Below are 17189 nucleotides of genomic sequence, written 5' to 3' on the forward strand. Positions count from 1 at the left end.
AAGTATTCAATCAAGTGATTTTTAATATATGTACTTACATTGTAATGTGGATATTCTTTTCCCAATTCAAGAGATGAGGACGGAGGCAAGGCAGTGGTATTAAGCAATTTGGCCATAATTACAAAGCTAGTGAGTGTGGGAGCCATCACAGCACTGGTCCATGCTCTTACCCCTGGTGCTGGGCTGCAGACGGACCGTTACTGCCTTATTTGAACTATTTTGTACATTTCCTGTTGCTAATTACTGCATTGATATGAACATAATGAATTTAAGTCATGTCCTTGGAATTGTAAGCAACCACAACCAAAATCCACAAGTAGGTTTATTGTGCACCCCAATTTAGGTGTCTCCCCAAGACGGATACCCTTGACTTAAGGGCTACTCACATAAAAGTAGTCAAATACAGTTTCCACATTCCTGCAGGTGCCTCAGCCTCCAGCAGAGCTCAAAACTGAGTTGGGGAGGTCCTCTGACCCGCCTCCTCCCTTAGGGTGATTACAAGTACATTGTGCCCTGTTTCTCTTTCTGGAGCTCAAATTGAATTGTGTCCAAACTGTAATTTTACCACATAAAAACTGGATGTTACCTATCCCTTTAACTTCTGGTTCCTGTGTTTGGAGGTTTTATTTGTCACCTCTTGCCAGTCCCGTTGCAGAATTGAACACAAACACAAAAGAATCCCACATGTACAGAAGGGTTCACACAGTGCGTCCTGTTGGACATTTTATTCTCAGAAGTCTGTGGGCCAAATTGATAGTGAGGGTTTTATGCTGTTCTCTCCAGGGACCTGTTCAGTCCATCTCCCTCCCAACCCTGAGTGCAGTGCTGCTTTTTTAAAGATTTATTGTACTTGAAAGAGTTGCAGAGGGAGGGGAAGGACTGGGCCAGTCTGAAGTCCGGATTTAGACTGGCATTCATATCAAATGCCAGCATTGTAGGCAGTGGCTTAGAGATTTAGGTGGTGGCTTGGGTGCTACAACACAAAGCTAGCTGCTCAAAGTCATTTTTAAGAGAAGCAGGCCTCACAATACTCTGAAATAACTTAGGATTTTTGAAGCTATATCCATCTACTAGTGTATATTTTCTTCTTTCATCAAACTTAACGGTAAACTAACACTTTGGATAAGTAAAGTCTATATAGGTTTTATCAATCTGATATCAATCTATTCCACACTGCATTACAGCCCATTACGATTTCAGTGGGGCTGTAGCAGTTTCACCCCGACCCTGTAAGTTCCACTGTTGCCCAGGCGTTCCAAGGCGGCCCTTGGCTTCTGATCTACACACCCTGCCCACTCCTCGTCCTGGTTCGTCTGCTCTGCTTCATGATCTCCTTGATCTTCCATAACTGGACAAGTGCTGCCTTGTTTGTCTTTGTGTCTGTACACTTTTATTCACCTTTAACCCAAAGTAAGGTATACTGGGTTAAATGGTCCAGTTTTTAACATTTTATCTGAAAAGCAGAAAGAGTTCTCCCATCTCCTGGTTCATTCCTTAAACGCCTGCAACAGCCAGGGCTGAGTTAGGCCAAAACTGGGAGCCAGGAGCTCTGGCTGGGTCTCCCCTGTGGGTGGCAGGTACTGGAGCCATCCCCTCCTGCCTCCCAGGGCGTGCATTAACAGGAAGCTGGAGCTGGAGTGGAATGGGGGCTCGAAACGTGGTACCCTCACACCAGATGCTGGTGTCCCAAGCAACGTAACTCCACCGGTCAATGCCATCTGTGTGTGCTTTCCTTTGTTTTTGTTTTTGTTTTTGTTTTTGTTTTGTTTTCTTGTGCCACCTGTTACTGAGAGTTCAGGGCTATTGCTCATTGTGAATCGGTTTTTGTTAAGTATTCTTGTGAGTGACCGCGGTCTAAGGCAAAGGCTGTTAACAAGTTCCTTAAGAATTGCAAAAAAAAGTACAACTCAGGGAATTCATGGGTTTCCTGATACCTATCATTGTCGTCCTTTAACATGTTCTTAAAAGCAAACTTGTACCTTAAAAAAAAATTAGGAAGCAACTTTGTCATAAACTGGTTCACTGCAACGGCCTGCTCTGTCCAAAGACCTGGCTGGGTGACGCCCTGGGAATGGGCTGGAGCCTCGGTAAGAGCTCGCGAGAAGGTGGCGAGGATGACTCCGGTGATAACTTGAGGAAGGACTCAGGGTAGTCTACCGACCTCAGCTGCTTCCCAAGCCGGGCCTCCAGGAAGCCGGCGGGGCCGCCACGCGACGACCCCGGGCGCGGACCCCCGGGCGCGGACCCCCGGGCGCGGACCCCCGGGCGCGGACCCCGGGCGCGGACCCCCGGGGACGCCGCGCAGATTGACTGAGGTGGGGGGAGCCTTTTTGCCTCTGACCAATGAAGTCGGTGTGCTGAGAGCCGAGAGCCCGCCCCCGACCGCGGCCTGTGCCCTCCTCTCCCCAACCCCCCGGCCTCAGGGGATTCAGAGTAGGTGAGCCCAAGGGTGACAAGGATGACAATCCCTAAGCCATCCCACAGATGTCTTTCCACAGCACGACCCAGGTTTTGTTTGTTTGTTTGTTTGTTTGTTTTTTCAGCCAGGCGCATTCAGTTATTTAACAACCAGTTATTAAAATTCAGTTGCCGTGGAAAATGAAAGGTACAGAGGACATCCGGAAGGCAGGGTTGGCGCTGGAAGGAGAGATGGCGCCGGCTGCCCTGTGAGGCTGCTCGGGGGACTAAGTGTGGGGTTGTGAGGCCCCGGGACCCACAGTCTGGACAGTTTGAGGCTTTGTGTGAGGGAACGCGGTTCTCAGGGGAGAGGACCGAGGTCTGGGGCAGCTCCTGGGCAGATTTACCCAAGGGCAGAATGCTCGCATGACCTGGGCGTTCTCTAAGTTGGGCAGGGATGAAGGGGAGCTGTAATCAGGACAGGTGCCGTGTGGGTGATCCGCACCCCGAAGTCAGTCAGCACTGCAGACCATTTGTGATGGGGGTGAGGTGGGTTTCCCGGCAGTCAATGTGAAGACCTGAGGAAATCTTCGCGCCTTCCGGTGGAGAAGGCTTCAGCTGTCAAATCACAGGCTGCTCTGCCCGGAGTTTCACACTTGTGAGGAATGTCAGGAGTGTGGGAAGAGGCTCAGATGGAATGCCCATCTTGGAGTCCATCAGAAAATTCAGTGGAGAGGTTTTTGTTTTGTTTTGAAATTCATTTAGTTGGGGCATGTGGTGGTGAGTGAAGCGGCCACCTGCAGCAGTTGGCATCCCAAATGTGAACTGGGTTGAGCCCTAATTCCCTACCAATGGACCTGGGAAAGCAGCATCAGATGCAGTGGTTGGGCCCCTGCACTTACATGGGAGGCCCTGAAGAAGCTCCTGGTTCCTGGCTTTAGCATGGCCTAACTCTTACCAGTGCATGCATTTAGGGAGTGAACCAGTAGAAGGAAAATCTCTCTGCTTGTCCCTGGCAGTCTCTCTCTCTCTCTCTCTCTCTCTCTCTCTCTCTCTCTCTGTAAGTCATTCAAATAAATAAATAATTATTTTTAATGTACTTATTTGATAGCAGAGAGAGAGCTCTCATCTGCTTACTCACTCACCAGATACCCACAAAAGCCAAGATTGGGCTGAGCCCAAGCTGTGAACTGGTTATCTACCCAGGTCTCCTACACGATTGCAGGGCACAGCTGCTTGAGCGTCACTGCTGCCTCGCAGGGTCCACTGTGGCAGGAAGCTTGTGTCAGCAGCAGGAGACAGAAACCCAGATACTCCAAGATAAAGTATCTTAAAAAAAAAAAATGTTGTTTTGAACGGCAGTTAGAATCTTCCATTCCGCAAATGACTACACCCCTGTGCCTGGGCTGGTCTGAAGCCAGGAACCAAGAGTTTCCTCTGGATCTCCCATGTGGGTTCAGGGGCCCAAGCACTTGGGCCATCATCTGCTGCTTCCCCAGGCACACTAGCAGGGGACTAGATTGGAAGTGGGAAAGTAGAGACTTCAACCAGCGACCCTATGTGAGACCAGCATCACAGGTGGTGGTTTTACTTGTTAAGCCACAATCCCCACCCTGTGTATCTTTTTAAAATATTTATTTGAAAAGTGGGAGAGAGAGAGAGAGAGAGAGAGAGAAATATCTTCTATCAAATGGTTCACTGCCCAGATGCCTGTAATAACTAGGGCTGGGCCATGCCAAAGGCAGGAGCCAAGAACTCTATTCAGGTCTCCCATGTTGAAGCAGGGACTTGAATAGTTGGGCCATCTTCCGCTGCTTTCCCAGGTGTGTTGGAAGTGGAGCATCTTGCACTTGAGCTATTTTGACATGGTACCAGCCCCGAGATACAGTAGCTTACCCATGATGCCGAATGCCCCCTGCCCTCCAGAGAGGTCTTTGCATGCCAGTGTGGAGAAAACTCTGAGCCGGGGATTCAGCCAACTTCCTCTGTGTGTCCGTCCCAGCTCTGGTGCTTAGTAGGGGAGGTGAGGGGTGTGTGGAAGGTCCTGCTGACTGCAACACGGAGGGCTTCTCTCTTGCTCACAGCACTGCCACTAGACTGTTCACGTCCTCTTGGCTCTCACCCCCACGTGCCTGGCACAAGTACTGTCGCATGGCAGAAACTTAGCAAGTAGACATACATTCATGGACAATGGGTCAGAAGATTGTGGAGAAAGGGAGAAAGCACCAGGCAGCCCCTCCAGCCGTGTCTTTGTTCCCCTCCCCGTTGTTGGTCTCTGTCATGAGAGAGGGGGTGGTGCCTCTCCAGATGTGAGGGCACCTGGGTATTACATGGGACCTTCATAAATCTATGGAGCTTGATTTTCTTGATGTCCCCTTTGGGTCCCAGATGAAGTAGATGCATTCCAGGAAAGGGGGCATTTTGATTGACAAGTACAATTACATAGGAGCTTCAGCAGATGTAGCTAGCCTGCCTACTCCACATCACCTTCGCCAGCAGCTCCTGTGAACAGTTCATAGCATTCCAAGCAGGGTTCTCTTGCTTTCTTGCTTCTTGCCCCTCCTGACTTCGGAGATTTCCCTGGTACAGCCTCCAAAAAGTGATTATGGAAAAGTACTCCCCGGCACTGTAAGGTCTTGTAAAGGAAGATGTCCTAACTGTCCTTATTCCCTGACTTTGGTTTTATGGTATTGAACGGCACTGCTCATGACCCTTGAGGGGGGGTCTAGAAACTGACTGAAATTCCCATCAACACAGCTCTTCCCCACTTCCTTTGGGCAGGAGAGTGGCTAGCTCACCATGCACTTTCCATTTCCTTTGGTGAGAGAGGCTTCCCCACATAAGCAGCTGGACAGACATGCAGCTCTGTATTTGAAAAGGAAGGAGCTGGTCCCTGTTTGTTACTGGGTCTCAGTGGTTCCAGCCCTCAGTGCTTGTCTACTTCCTGCCCACCAGGTTCCTTGAAACCTCTGTTTGGGGTGTCCAAGGCTGCCCATCAGAGACCAGAACAGTTTGTTTTTTTTCTTTGTCTCCTGTTGTGGACTAAAGATGACAATCTTGTTAGTTGACTCAAGTTCTGCTTATTCAGCTGCACACCTGGAAATGTCCAGTTATGTCTATTCCAAGATGCACAGGTGAATGAGTTATTTGGACATGTTCAAATAGGAACAAATTATTATACGACTCTGGGAATTGAAATCCCAGGACTCCCTCAAGGGTAAGGATGGTCAAATTAAGTACACAGAACATCTGTTCTGGAAATAGCTTCTTTTGCATAACAAAGAAGTGGTTTAGGTTGACATTTTGCCTACAAAATGTTTTTATAGTTTCAGCTGTCTTTAGAATGCTGAATGCAAGGCATTGTAGAATAACGATGGCTATTTCTAGATTGTCAAGGCCAGCCCTCTAATCCATACCCTTGACTGCTTGTCCTCACTCTCTGCTTCCCAGAATCTTGCTTTTTGCCCTTTCTGGCACCAGAAATAGTCTTCTGCCAGTCAGCAGCACAGGGCTGCAGAGGTGGGGAGATATTTTATGGGGTGGAAGACTGCTCATCGTCTTCCCAAATCTGAACTTGCCTGTGCAATAACAGCGTTTTGTCTCTCTGATTCATTAAAGAGACAAGAGACAGTAGGGTTCCCATCTGTTGATCCCCAAATGTTTCCCAACAGCCAGGACTGGGCCAGTTGGAGCTGAGAACCCAAGGCAGGTCTCCCGTATGTATGGCAGGGACCCAGCTACTTGAGCCATCACCTGATCAAGGGTCTGCATTGGTAAGAATGCTAGAGTTGGAGTCAGAGCTGGGAATAGAAGCCAAGCACTCTGATATGGGACATGGGCATTTTAACTGATGGGCCAAATGCCTGTGTATTTTGTTTGTTTTTAAGATTTATTTTACTTCTCTGAAAAAGTAGAGTGACAGAAAGATCCATTCCTTGGTTCCCTCCCCACATGGCTGCTTAACTGCCGGTGCTGGTCCAGGCTGAAGCCAGGAGCCTGGGATTCCATCTGGATTTTCCACATGGGTGCCAGGAACCCAAGTCATCATCCATTGCTTTCACAGACACATTTTAGCAGGAAATTGGATCCAAAGTAGAGCATCTGGGATGAACCAGCACACTGATATGGGATGTTGGTGCTGCAGGCAGCAGCTTAACCTGATGCACCACATTTAAGCAAATGGTCTCCCTGTCAGACGTGTTTTCTAGCCTCCATCGAAGATGAATGCAGCATGTCATCTACTTCACAAAGGACTGGGTGAACGTCCAGAAAACTGCTTGTCCTTGTGATGGTTACTTGGACCCTCCAAGGAGCTAGAATCCAAATGTAGTCATGGTCTGTACAGAAAAGACACCCTGGCCCAGGGCACACAACAAACTGAAAGATGATGGGTGGGACAGACATTTGATGTAGCGGTCAAGATGCTGACTGGGACACCAGCATCTGCAGTGCTTGGTTCAAGATCAAGCTACTCTGCTTCTCATTTAGTTCTTTGCTAATCTGTACTCTAGAAGGCAGTAGCTGAAGCCCCAAGTACTTGGTCCTTTGCTTCCCTTGTGGGAGACCCAGATGTTGCAGGCATTTGGCTAGTGGGGTGGGAGTAGTGAACCAGTAAATGGAAGACACTTTCTCTGCCTTTCAAAAAAAGAAAAAATAAATAAAGTGGAGGGGGAAAAGGGAACCAGCATCGTGGAATATGCTGCCACCTGCAGTGCTGGCATCCAAGATGAGCATCTGAGTCCTGGCCCCACTTCCCATTCAGCTCTCTAATGCGGCTGGGAAAATTGTGGAGGATGGTTCAAGTGCTTGGCCCTCATACCCACGTGGGAGATCCTGGAGTTCCTGGCTTCTGTCTGCCACCTGCCAGTATCATGGCCAATGGGGATTAGTGCAGAGTGAATCAGTAGATGGAACACCTCTCTAAGTCTGCCTTTCAAATAAATAAAATAAATCTTCAAAAACAGAACCAAGAAAGGTTCTCATGTTCCTAAAATACACACTGAGTTACCCATTAGACCAGGTATTGATAAATCTTTCTATAAGGCGTCAGACAGTAGATCGACCTTGTCAACCACATAGAGCCTTCCCAATACTTCCAAAATGCAGAAACTTTTCTTGGCTTGTGGGTCACCCAGAGAGACCTTGAGCTACATCTGGATCTGATGCATGCCCTGTAGTTTTGCTGACCACCTGCTTACCTCAGCACATTCACATGAATAATCAACTTGTATGCTAGTCAGAGAAAGTTTCTTCAAGGAGATCACACTTAAAAAAAAAAAAAGATATACAATACAAAATGCCAAGGCAAGGCTGCCTGTGCCGGTCAGGAGTGCAGCACCCAACCAGCACACCTCCCACTGGTTTAAGTGAAGCATGAGTGTGTGATGGCCAGAACCAGGATGGGCTGCAGTACTCATTGGTTCTAGTGGAGGTCGGGGCTGAGAATAGAACCAACCCAGCAGTTGCAACCACCAGCTGATCGGGGTGATGGACTGTGGTGGGCACTGTGCTTACTAGTAGTGCATGTAGGAGCCTGGACTGGGAACACCTCAAAGTTTCTTTGGGGATTCCCCTGAACAAAATGGAGGAATCAAAACATTAACCAAGAAAAGATGGAAGATGGAGTAGATCAATCAACCACCTCAGCTATATGTTTGCAGCGGAAAACTGGACAAGGGGAGACTCTAAGACGGACTATGTCAATCAGTGGACTCTGCACCAGTCTCATCGTACCTGGATTGTTGCTGATGATATGTTGGAGCTTCTAATTGATCGAGGTGACGCTCTGCTGGCTCTGCCTTCAAACCTGAGGGGGCCTCCCTAAGAGGTCGTTGAATTTGGTCAATGGGACGCTGGACTCTATGTATGGTGTATGCTTGCAATGAGGGAATCCCAGAACAACTTGAGCTGTGGCTATGCAACAGGAAGGAAGAATCCACCGGGGGGGGGGGCGAGGGTTTGGGGTGAAGGGGGGAGAATCCCAGTACCTATGAATTGTGTCACGTAATACATTGTAATTAATGGAGAAAAAATAATAAAAAAAAAATTCAAAAAAAAAAAAAAGAAATCTGGCCCATCACGATAGCCTAGTAGCTAAAGTCCTCGCCTTGTACACACCAGGATCCCATATGGGCGCCGGTTCATGTCCCAACAGCCCAGCTTCCTATCCAGTTCCCTGCTTGTGGCCTGGGGAGATAATAGAGGACGGCCCAAGGTGTTGGGACCCTCTGGCTTTGGATTGGCTCAGCTCTGGTTGTTGTGGCCACGTGGGGAGTGAATCAGTGAACGCAAGATCGTTTTCGCTGTATCTGCTACTCTCTGTATATCCGACTTTCCAATAAAAAATCTTTATAAAAGAGATCTAGGGCCCAGTGCGATAGCGTAGCGGTTAAGGTCCTCGCCTTGAACGTGCCGGGATCCCATATGGGCGCCAGTTCTAATCCCGGCAGCTCCACTTCCCATCCAGCTCCCTGCTTGTGGCCTGGGAAAGCAGTGGAGGATGGCCCAAAGCATCAGGACTCTACACCCGCGTGGGAGACCCAGAAAGAAGTTCCTGGCTCCTGGCTTCAGATCGGCTCGGCTCCGGCCATTGTGCCCACTAGAGGAGTGAATAATTGGACGGAAAATCTTCCTCTCTGTCTCTCCTCCCCTCTGTATATCTGTGTTTCCAATAAATATAAATAGATAATTTTTTTTTTTTTTTAAAAAGAGAGAGATCTAAGTCAAGGGGGTGATCAGTTTCACCCTCTGAGGGGAAAGCAATGAAAGAGGGCAGTGGGACACGAGGAGAGGGGTCCCAGGGTTGGACACGCGTCAGTCAGCAATGATTGCCTCCTCGTTCCAGATCCACCCTTGATTGTCCTGGACAAAGGACCATATCAGAGTTGGACCAGTCTCCACTTGGCCAGTAACAAGCCCTGCGGCAGCCAAGGGGACAGAAGGCAGCTCCTGGTTCTAATTCTGGTCTTTTCCATCTTGTTTTTACAGTGAACTGCTTGCAGGAGGCAAGGGGTCCAGTGGAGGTGCCCATCAAGCGTTTCATTGGCACCTCCACTTGCAGCTCATGCTTGTCAGCCTTGGCCTGCGGCACTGCCATGGACTCCACCATCTGGAGAGCGTTGTCGGTAAATATTTAACTGGCTCAAAACCCAAACAATTCCTGATCTGTTTGTGAATTTCCTTGATGTCAATATGCTCACCATAGCTCACTGCAGCTTGGGTTTGGACAGGCTCTTGGGGCCTGCAAAGACTAGCCTTGGCCTACACCACAAGAACAGGTCTTGGGACAAGGGCACGTCTAAATATTCTGCCACAGCCCTGGAGGTAGCAGCTGTTCCCCACGCTGCTCTTGCCGTGTTCTTCACAGACCTCCCTACCTCCATAACCAACTTTTCCTAGTCAGCACTTCTCCCTGTCCCAATTCTTAAGTGTGGTTTCCATCTCCTACCTGCACACTGTGGGAGTGACCTTGTCCGAGGAGACAGACCAGTTTGGGTCCAAGAGAGGGCCAGGATCGAAGTCTCATTCACAATAAACGCTAATATAACTGCCAGCCCCTCTGCAGGCATTACTATCTATATTTTTTGGGAACCCATGCAGGTCAGAATCTCCCCTTAGGTCATGCCCCAAAGGAGAAGCAGCACAACTCAGCTATTCCTTGTGGCCAACACTGATCACATTCAAAGGACACAGAAGTGACGAGCTACAGGTGGCACTAGGTGGAGTTTTTCCAAAATCAAGAACGACACAGGAAAAACCTCTTTAAGACACTTAGAACTTTTATGGACTCTGATCCTAAAGTAGATTAGATAAAAGTACAAGTCTATCTGGAGCCTTTCTCCCCGTCCACGTACGGGGCAGATTCTGCGCCAGCATGCACTCGCTGGTGTCTAAGTAGCTCTGAGCTCCAGCGGTAGGCCTTCCCACATCCTTTACACACAAACGGCTTTTCTCCACTGTGAATCCTCAGGTGCTGACTGAGATAGGAGCTCTGGCTGAAGGCCTTGCCACATTTCTTACACTCATAGGGCTTCTCTCCGGAGTGGATCCTCTGGTGCTGCACAAGATGAGCGCCCCACCTGAAAGCCTTCCCGCACTCGCCACACTCATAGGGTTTCTCCCCCGTGTGAATTCTCTGATGCTGAATGAGGTTTGAGCTCTGGTTGAAAGTCTTCCCACAGTCACTACACTTGTAGGGTTTCTCTCCAGAATGGATTCTCTGATGGATGACCAGGTGTGAATTATAAATGAAGGCTTTACCGCATTCAGTACACTTGTGGTCTTTCTTCCCTTGGGGAGTTTTCTTATGGGTGACAACTGTCTGCCTCGAACCTGCTCCCTGGGCAGGGGACTGCCTCACTCTGCCCACTTTAGGTTTCCTTTGTGACTGTCCTAAGGTGCTTTCAACACAAGACGTAGCCTTGAACATGGCAGTGGGGCTGGCAAGTGCCTCTGGGAATGCCGGTGACTCCACCTCCACACTGGGTGGTTCTGTCAACGCTGCTTTGTCCTTGAGCTCTGCACCATCTACAGCTGATGGAAAATGTAAACAGACCTGTTCTGGATGCATGGAGAAATCACAATTAGATCAGGAGTTATGTTTCTGAAATGAAAATAAAATATTCACTATACAGATGTACATATGACAATGGGAATATTAATTAGAAATTACCAATAGCTAGCCCTTGGTAGCAGGATCATACTGGGAAAGGATTTATTTTCTTTTCTCCATACCTGTTGTTTTTTTCTTTACTGATTTTTACATAATGGTACACTAAATACATTTTTAAAATAAGTTTTAAAATAAGGTCTTTTCAAGATCTGTTCTTTAAATGGTGGGGCAGAGGCATGGCCTATCAGGCTCATCCTCTGGCATCCCACATAGGTGCTAGTGTGAGTCCCAGATGCTCCACTTCCAATCCAGCTCCCTACTTATGACCTGGGAAAGCAGCAGAGCATGGTCCAAAGCCTTGAATCCTGAGCTTGCACGCATGGGAGACCCAAAAGAAGCTCCTGGCTCCTGGCTTCAGATCTGGCTAGTGTAGAAATTTATAAGGAATGAGAGAAAGGTCAACTGATGTTGTGAAGGGAAGGGAGAACAAAGAACCATTAGGGTTAGGGAGAGGGAATGTTCCAGAGGGTAGAGACCTCCTGGCTCCGGAAGCTTCTTTCCCATTTATTTTCTCATGCAGCTGCGTCTTGTACAGAGGAAGGACCTCCAGCTCTGCCTGCATGCCTGCTGCTCTCTGTCCTGTCGACCTGTTTCCTTAACAAAAAGGAAGAAAAGAATGATTTGCCTATTCTTAAATGTCTGTAGCATGTTCTATGGTTTGTCTATAGCACTGCTTATGTCTAAGGAGACCAAAAACACACTGCTTTGAGGTAACCTGAGATTATCTCATTTAAATATACATCCCCTCCCCCAAGGTTAAATGCTATGGTTAATCTGAAATATGTTTATCACTGTGAAAAAAGCCATGTAGTTGCTGCCTTCTTTTTATCCTACTATCTACTTCTCCTTTATCTTCATTTTATTGAAAGGCAGAAAGACAAAGAATGATAGACACAGAAATCTACTTGTTGGTTCATTTCTCAACTGCCTGCAACAGCTGGGGTTGGACCAGGCCAAAGCAAGGAGTCCTGTACTTACTCTGGCTCTCCCTGTGGGGTATCAGGGATCAAAGTGCTGGAGTCATCCCCTTCTGCCTCCTGGGGTACTTACTAGCAGGAAGTTGGAATGAGAAGTAAACAGGCACTTGAGCCCAGACACTCTTCTATGGGATGTAAGCATCCCACCGAGCATCTGAGTCTCTCTTCCAAACACCTGCCTGGTCACTTTTGTTTAGAAAGTAAAGTAGCAGGGTTGGCATAGTGGTATGTCAAGCTAATCCTCTGTCTACAAGTGCCAGCATCCCGTATGGGTGCCAGTCCATGTCTGGACCGTTCCACTTTCCATCCAGCTCGCCTCTTATGGCCTGGGAAAGCAGAAGAGGATGATCCAAGGCCTTGGGATCCTGCACTCAAGTAGTGGACTTGAAGGAAGCTCAACTCAGTTCAGCTCAGCTCCAGCTGTTGCAACCATTTGGGGAGTGAACCAGCAGATGTTAGATCTTTCTCTCTGTTTCCCCTTCCAATAAAAATAATCTGAAAAAAAAGTAAAATATCATGTTGATAAATCGAGGCAGTAAAGGGAATGAGAAGAGTATGGAAAAAATGGCAGAAGAGAGCTAGGAAGTAAAACATACTTTTTGTTGAGATTCTAACATTAATTTCCATTTCTAGCATGGTGGTAGTTGCGGTAGAAAACCACATATCAAGCAGAAACCCCATACTTCAGGGGCAGATTTTGGATACCTGCATTCCATAGTGGGGTGTCGGGGTCCATTCCCAGCTTTACTTATGCCAGCTTCCTGCCAATGCAGATCCCAGCAGGCAGCAATGACGACTCCACTATGAGACCTGAATTGGGATCCTAGCTCTTGCCTTTGGCCCCAGGCCCAGACATCGTGGCATCGTAGGAACCGAGGGCATTTGGGACATGTCCTAGTCCAAGGGCATTCTCCTCCCTTTCTCTCAAATTCGTTGAGGCATGGAGAAAACTAAAAGGATCTCAAGGCAGCCTCAGCTCAGGGCCAAGTTATTAAGAACTAGGAGTCAAGAGAAGGGGAGATGGTGAGGCAGGAAGTGAAGAAAATACTTCCTGGACCTGCTTTGGGACACTGAAGCTGAAAGATCTTCCAGCTGTTGGTTCATTCTTCTACATGGCTTCCACAGGCAGACATCTGGAGGAATGAACCAGGAGTCAAAGAACTCCATGTGGGTCTCCGAGGAGGTTGGCATAGGCCAAGCACTTAAGCCATCGTCTGCTGCTTCTAGAATACATTAGCAGGAAGCTAGACTGGAAGTACATGTGGAATTTGATCCCAGGAACTGACACATGGGACATGGGTGTTGAAAGCGTTCAATAACTTGCTATTTCACAATTTCTGCCTCTGGCCAACTTTGTTTTTTTTTCTTAAAGATTTAATTATTTTTTTATTTGAAAAACAAAGGGAGGGGCAGAGAGAGAGAACTTCCATCCACTGGTTCACTCCCCAGATAGCTGCAACAGCTAGGGCTGTGTTGGCCTGAAACCAGGAACCACAAGCTTCATCCAGGTCTCCCACATGGCTGGCAGGGGATCAAGCACTTGGCCCATCTGCTGCTGCTTTCCTAGCTGTATTACCAGGGAGCTGGATCAAGGGGGAACAGCCGAGGATCGAACCGGCACTCACTTGGGACGCCAGTGTTGCAAAGTTTAACATACTATGCTGGCCCTTCTGACCAGGTTTTATACGCAGATGTAATTCAATCCTCAGAGCTACTTTAGAAGGTTATTCTTGTTCCCAGCGTGATGGGTGATGAAAATGCTCTCTCTCATCTAAGAGCAAAGTCTAGGCCACGGTGGTAACAGCTAATGTCTGAGCCCCTACCATCCTTGTGCCCCCTCCCTCTCCCCAAACAGTCCCATTCCTCACCGCTCTTTGGGAAAGGCTGCGAGTCCTGAGGTTCAAGCTGGAGCTGGGCACCTGCAGCCTCCCGAGCTGCCCCCAGTGGTGGCTGCTCCTCTCCCGGCTCCTCCAGTGCAGGTCCGCGTGCGGGGCCCGGGACCTGGAGGCGATCAGGCACCACGCGATTTGTGTGGGACCAGAGTTTCCGAGGAGACCTCAGGGAGCCTCCTCAGAGTCAGCACAGGGGAAGGAAGAGGAGCTGGAGTCTCTTTCCGGGTCAGACAGAGCTTGAAGTTGGAAAGGACAGAGACACACACTCCCTGCCGCTCTCTCCCTGGGCCGGGTCTGAACTTGGCAATTTCCCCTGCTGCTGTCCCCCTCTCTGTCCAGCCTGAAGGTCACCGAGGCAGCTCCCACCACAGATCCAATCCCTCCCAGCCACCCCTTCCCACCTGCAGCTCTGGTTCAAGTCCTTTCTCTAAGTCCTCCAGCACCGTCACGGCTTCCTCTCCGCTCTTAGGGTGATGTCCCCGCACCCAGGCCCGAAGCTCCTCAGGCAGGATGACCAGGAACTGCTCCAGCACCAGCAGCTCCAGGATCTGCTCCTTGGTGTGCCGTTCAGGCCTCAGCCACTCACAGCACAGCACCCGGAGCTGGCTCAGGGCCTCCCGGGGACCCGGCGTCTCCCGGTAACACAGCTGCCTGAAGCGCTGGCGGAACATCTCTTGACTGGCCGAGTGGGGCCCAGGAAGCCTGCTCTCACAGTCCCTGGGCCATCCCTCTTCCTTGGGCTCCAACATGGTGACCTTCTCTGCTTCCTGGGATACCCTGAAGAGCCAGAGTTATAGCTGCTGTTAGTGACAAACCATCCCAGCCTGTTACAAGAGAGAAAGCAGTGCTCTTTTTGTCATTCCTGAAAACACCTGTCCAATCATGGTACAACATCCTCCCTCCACCTGTCCCCTGAATGCTACTCCATGAAGCCACCGTCTTTAACACCTTGCAGTCTGCTTAGAGACAAACCCACTATGGTGGTTTTCTAGATACAACTAGATAAAAGTTAAAAATAGCACAAAAAAGTGTTCTGTGGACCCGTGACTAGGAAGAACTTTAAAGCAAAAACCCACTGCGTTTGGTCGGATTCCTAACTCCCAAGCGGAACAGCTACGTGTGAGGTAGCCTTCTTCCAGCGAGGAGGAAAACACCTGGTGTATCCTGCCCAGTGCCAGAGAAATCCCACAGGGAAGGAGGTTGGGCGAACCCAGAGGCCGTTAAAGGTGCACAGACAAGGGCCTCGTGGGCCGAGGAGGACAAAGGAAGAGCCCTGACAAACGCAAGGCCCTTGTCCCTAGGGCAGAATGCCCCAGCGGTGGCGCCAGCCCCGAACCAGCTTCCTCCCTCACCCAAAAGCCCTGGAGAGGAGCTGTGCTCCACACCCCAACCTGGCCTGCACCCTCACCTTTCATTTCTTCTCTTGGTAATCTCGAGAAACGGGGCATCGACCCCGCCCCCCATCCGTGGCACTGGACACAACGCGGGCAGCGGAGCGTGGGAACCGACCCCCCCCCCCGTGTCTAAACTTGCGGAGGCCTGACCCACTGCAGGACCACCGCCTGCCGTGACCCTGGAGGGCAGCCTGGCCGGGGAGCTGAGCCACCCACGCCACCCGCCCCGTCCCACCCAAGGCCGCCAGCACTCACCGCTGCGCTCCCGGAGCCTCCCCGGGCTTTTGCACGACCCCTCCCCGGCCCCGGGTCGCGCCTGCGCAGCCTCGGCCTCCACCTCCCAGCAGTCACCGGCGCTGGACGCGTGGCTGGATGTGGCGGGGATCCAGGAGTTGGGGGTCTGGAGGGGGAGGTCCCGGGGGTTTGGGAAGGTCGGTGGGTCCGGGGGTCGGGGGCCGAGGGATCTGGGGGTCGGTGGGTCCGGAGGGTGGGGGACCGAGCCCACCCTGGTCGCTGTCAGAGTCGAGGAGGAGGAGGAGGAGGGGTCCCTCCTCCTCGGGCCGGTGGTGGCCTGGAGGGTGTTGAAGCATAGAGTTTGGGCAAATAGGCCAAAGTTCATATATATATAACTTTTATATATTATTTTATATATATAAACATATATATGTTTGTGTTTGAAAATAAATCAAAAGGGAAATTATAAATTATCTATCGGACACAACACAGTCTGATTATCTTTCTTTAAAAAGTTAAAAATTCCTGATGTTTGGTTTTTTTTTGTAAGATTTATTTATTTTTATTGCAAAGTCAGATATACAGAGAGGAGGAGACAGAGAGGAAGATCCTCGGTCCGATGATTCACTCCCCAAGTGAGCCACAACGGCCGGTGCTGTGCTGATCCAAAGCGGGGAACCTGGAACTTCCTCCAGGTCTCCCATGTGGGTTCAGGGTCCCAAGGCCTTGGGCTGTCTTTGACTGCTTTCCCAGGCCACAAGCAGGGAGCTGGATAGGAAGTGGAGCTGCCAGGATTAGAACTGGTGCCCATATGGGATCCCGGTGTGTTCAAGGCGAGGACTTTAGCCGCTAGGCCACGCCGCCGGGCCCCCAATTTTATTTTAAATGTTTTTTAAAAGATGTTTTATTTTTAGTTATTTGAAAGAAAGAGACCTACCTTTCATTTGCTGCTTCACTCCCCAAATGCCTGCCACAGCTGGGCCAGGCCTGGAGTTTCATCCGGACCTCTCTCTTAAGTCAACTGCTTGACCCAAGGTGTATACTGGCAGGAAGCCTGAACAGATTGGGCTGGAGTTCAACCCGGCACTCCCATGCGATGACTCAACCACTAAGCCAAATAATCCTTGCTATTACCATTTTATTAATGAGGCGGTCAGGGTCTGGTGTGATGGTTCAATGGCTAAATTCCCACCTAGTGCCGAGATCCCATATGGCACTACCCTAATGCTACCTGGGGTCCTGTATTCTCTGTGGCAGGGGACGGGGGAGCAGAAGGAAGGCGGCTGTGCACTGGGAGAGAATTAGCCACATTCCTAGTTGTTGGAGGCCAATAGTCTCCATGCATTGGTAGATCATCTCTAAGGGTGGGGCCATATCACACCAGTTCAGAACTACGGATTCCCTCCATACACCTCACAGGTATTCCCCCTCCTCCTTTAGCCACTCTCTGAATGACTCATATAAATGCCACCTACCAGGAGTTTAGAGTTCAAGAAACATGTGGGACTGAATCTGACTGTACGGATTGGCAGGGCCTAATTAGTAACATCAGCGACCAGATTCCGTTATGAGACGCCTCTCCTCAGAGCTCTGTTTCAGTGCTGCAGTTCTCAAATTAGCTGTT

General features: G+C 49.6%; 1 protein-coding gene across 5 annotated transcripts; it reads right to left on the minus strand.

The window, feature by feature from the left end:
• Positions 1-10219: 10219 nt before the first annotated feature.
• ZNF232 (zinc finger protein 232) lies at positions 10220-16760 on the minus strand. 5 transcript variants are annotated; one of them, XM_058676349.1, is made up of 4 exons: positions 16503-16760; positions 14339-14714; positions 13914-14046; positions 10220-10956 (listed from the first exon to the last, which is right to left on the minus strand). In XM_058676349.1, the coding sequence occupies exons 1-4, from the start codon at positions 16562-16564 to the stop codon at positions 10220-10222; spliced, it is 1308 nt and encodes a 435-aa protein (XP_058532332.1). In that variant the 5' UTR covers positions 16565-16760. The 5 variants fall into 5 exon arrangements, with proteins under 5 accessions (XP_058532332.1, XP_058532334.1, XP_058532336.1 ...); XM_058676351.1 differs by having other exon boundaries at positions 14339-14761; positions 16503-16756; XM_058676353.1 differs by lacking the exon at positions 16503-16760 and adding an exon at positions 15587-15714.
• Between the last annotated feature and the right edge of the window lie 429 nt (positions 16761-17189).

Source organism: Ochotona princeps, chromosome 17 (assembly GCF_030435755.1).
Source record: "Ochotona princeps isolate mOchPri1 chromosome 17, mOchPri1.hap1, whole genome shotgun sequence".
NCBI lineage: Eukaryota > Metazoa > Chordata > Mammalia > Lagomorpha > Ochotonidae > Ochotona > Ochotona princeps.

Excerpts from the sequence above, each read along its gene's own strand:
- ZNF232 (XM_058676349.1), bottom strand. The coding sequence starts at position 16,564 with ATGAAACTCCAGGCCTGGCCCAGCTGTGGCAGGCATTTGGGGAGTGAA. Across the intron at positions 14,715-16,502 it reads AGTGAAGCAGCAAATGAAAG|GGTATCCCAGGAAGCAGAGA; the intron begins GTAGGTCTCTTT and ends CTGGCTCTTCAG. Across the intron at positions 14,047-14,338 it reads GACTTGAACCAGAGCTGCAG|GTCCCGGGCCCCGCACGCGG; the intron begins GTGGGAAGGGGT and ends GATCGCCTCCAG.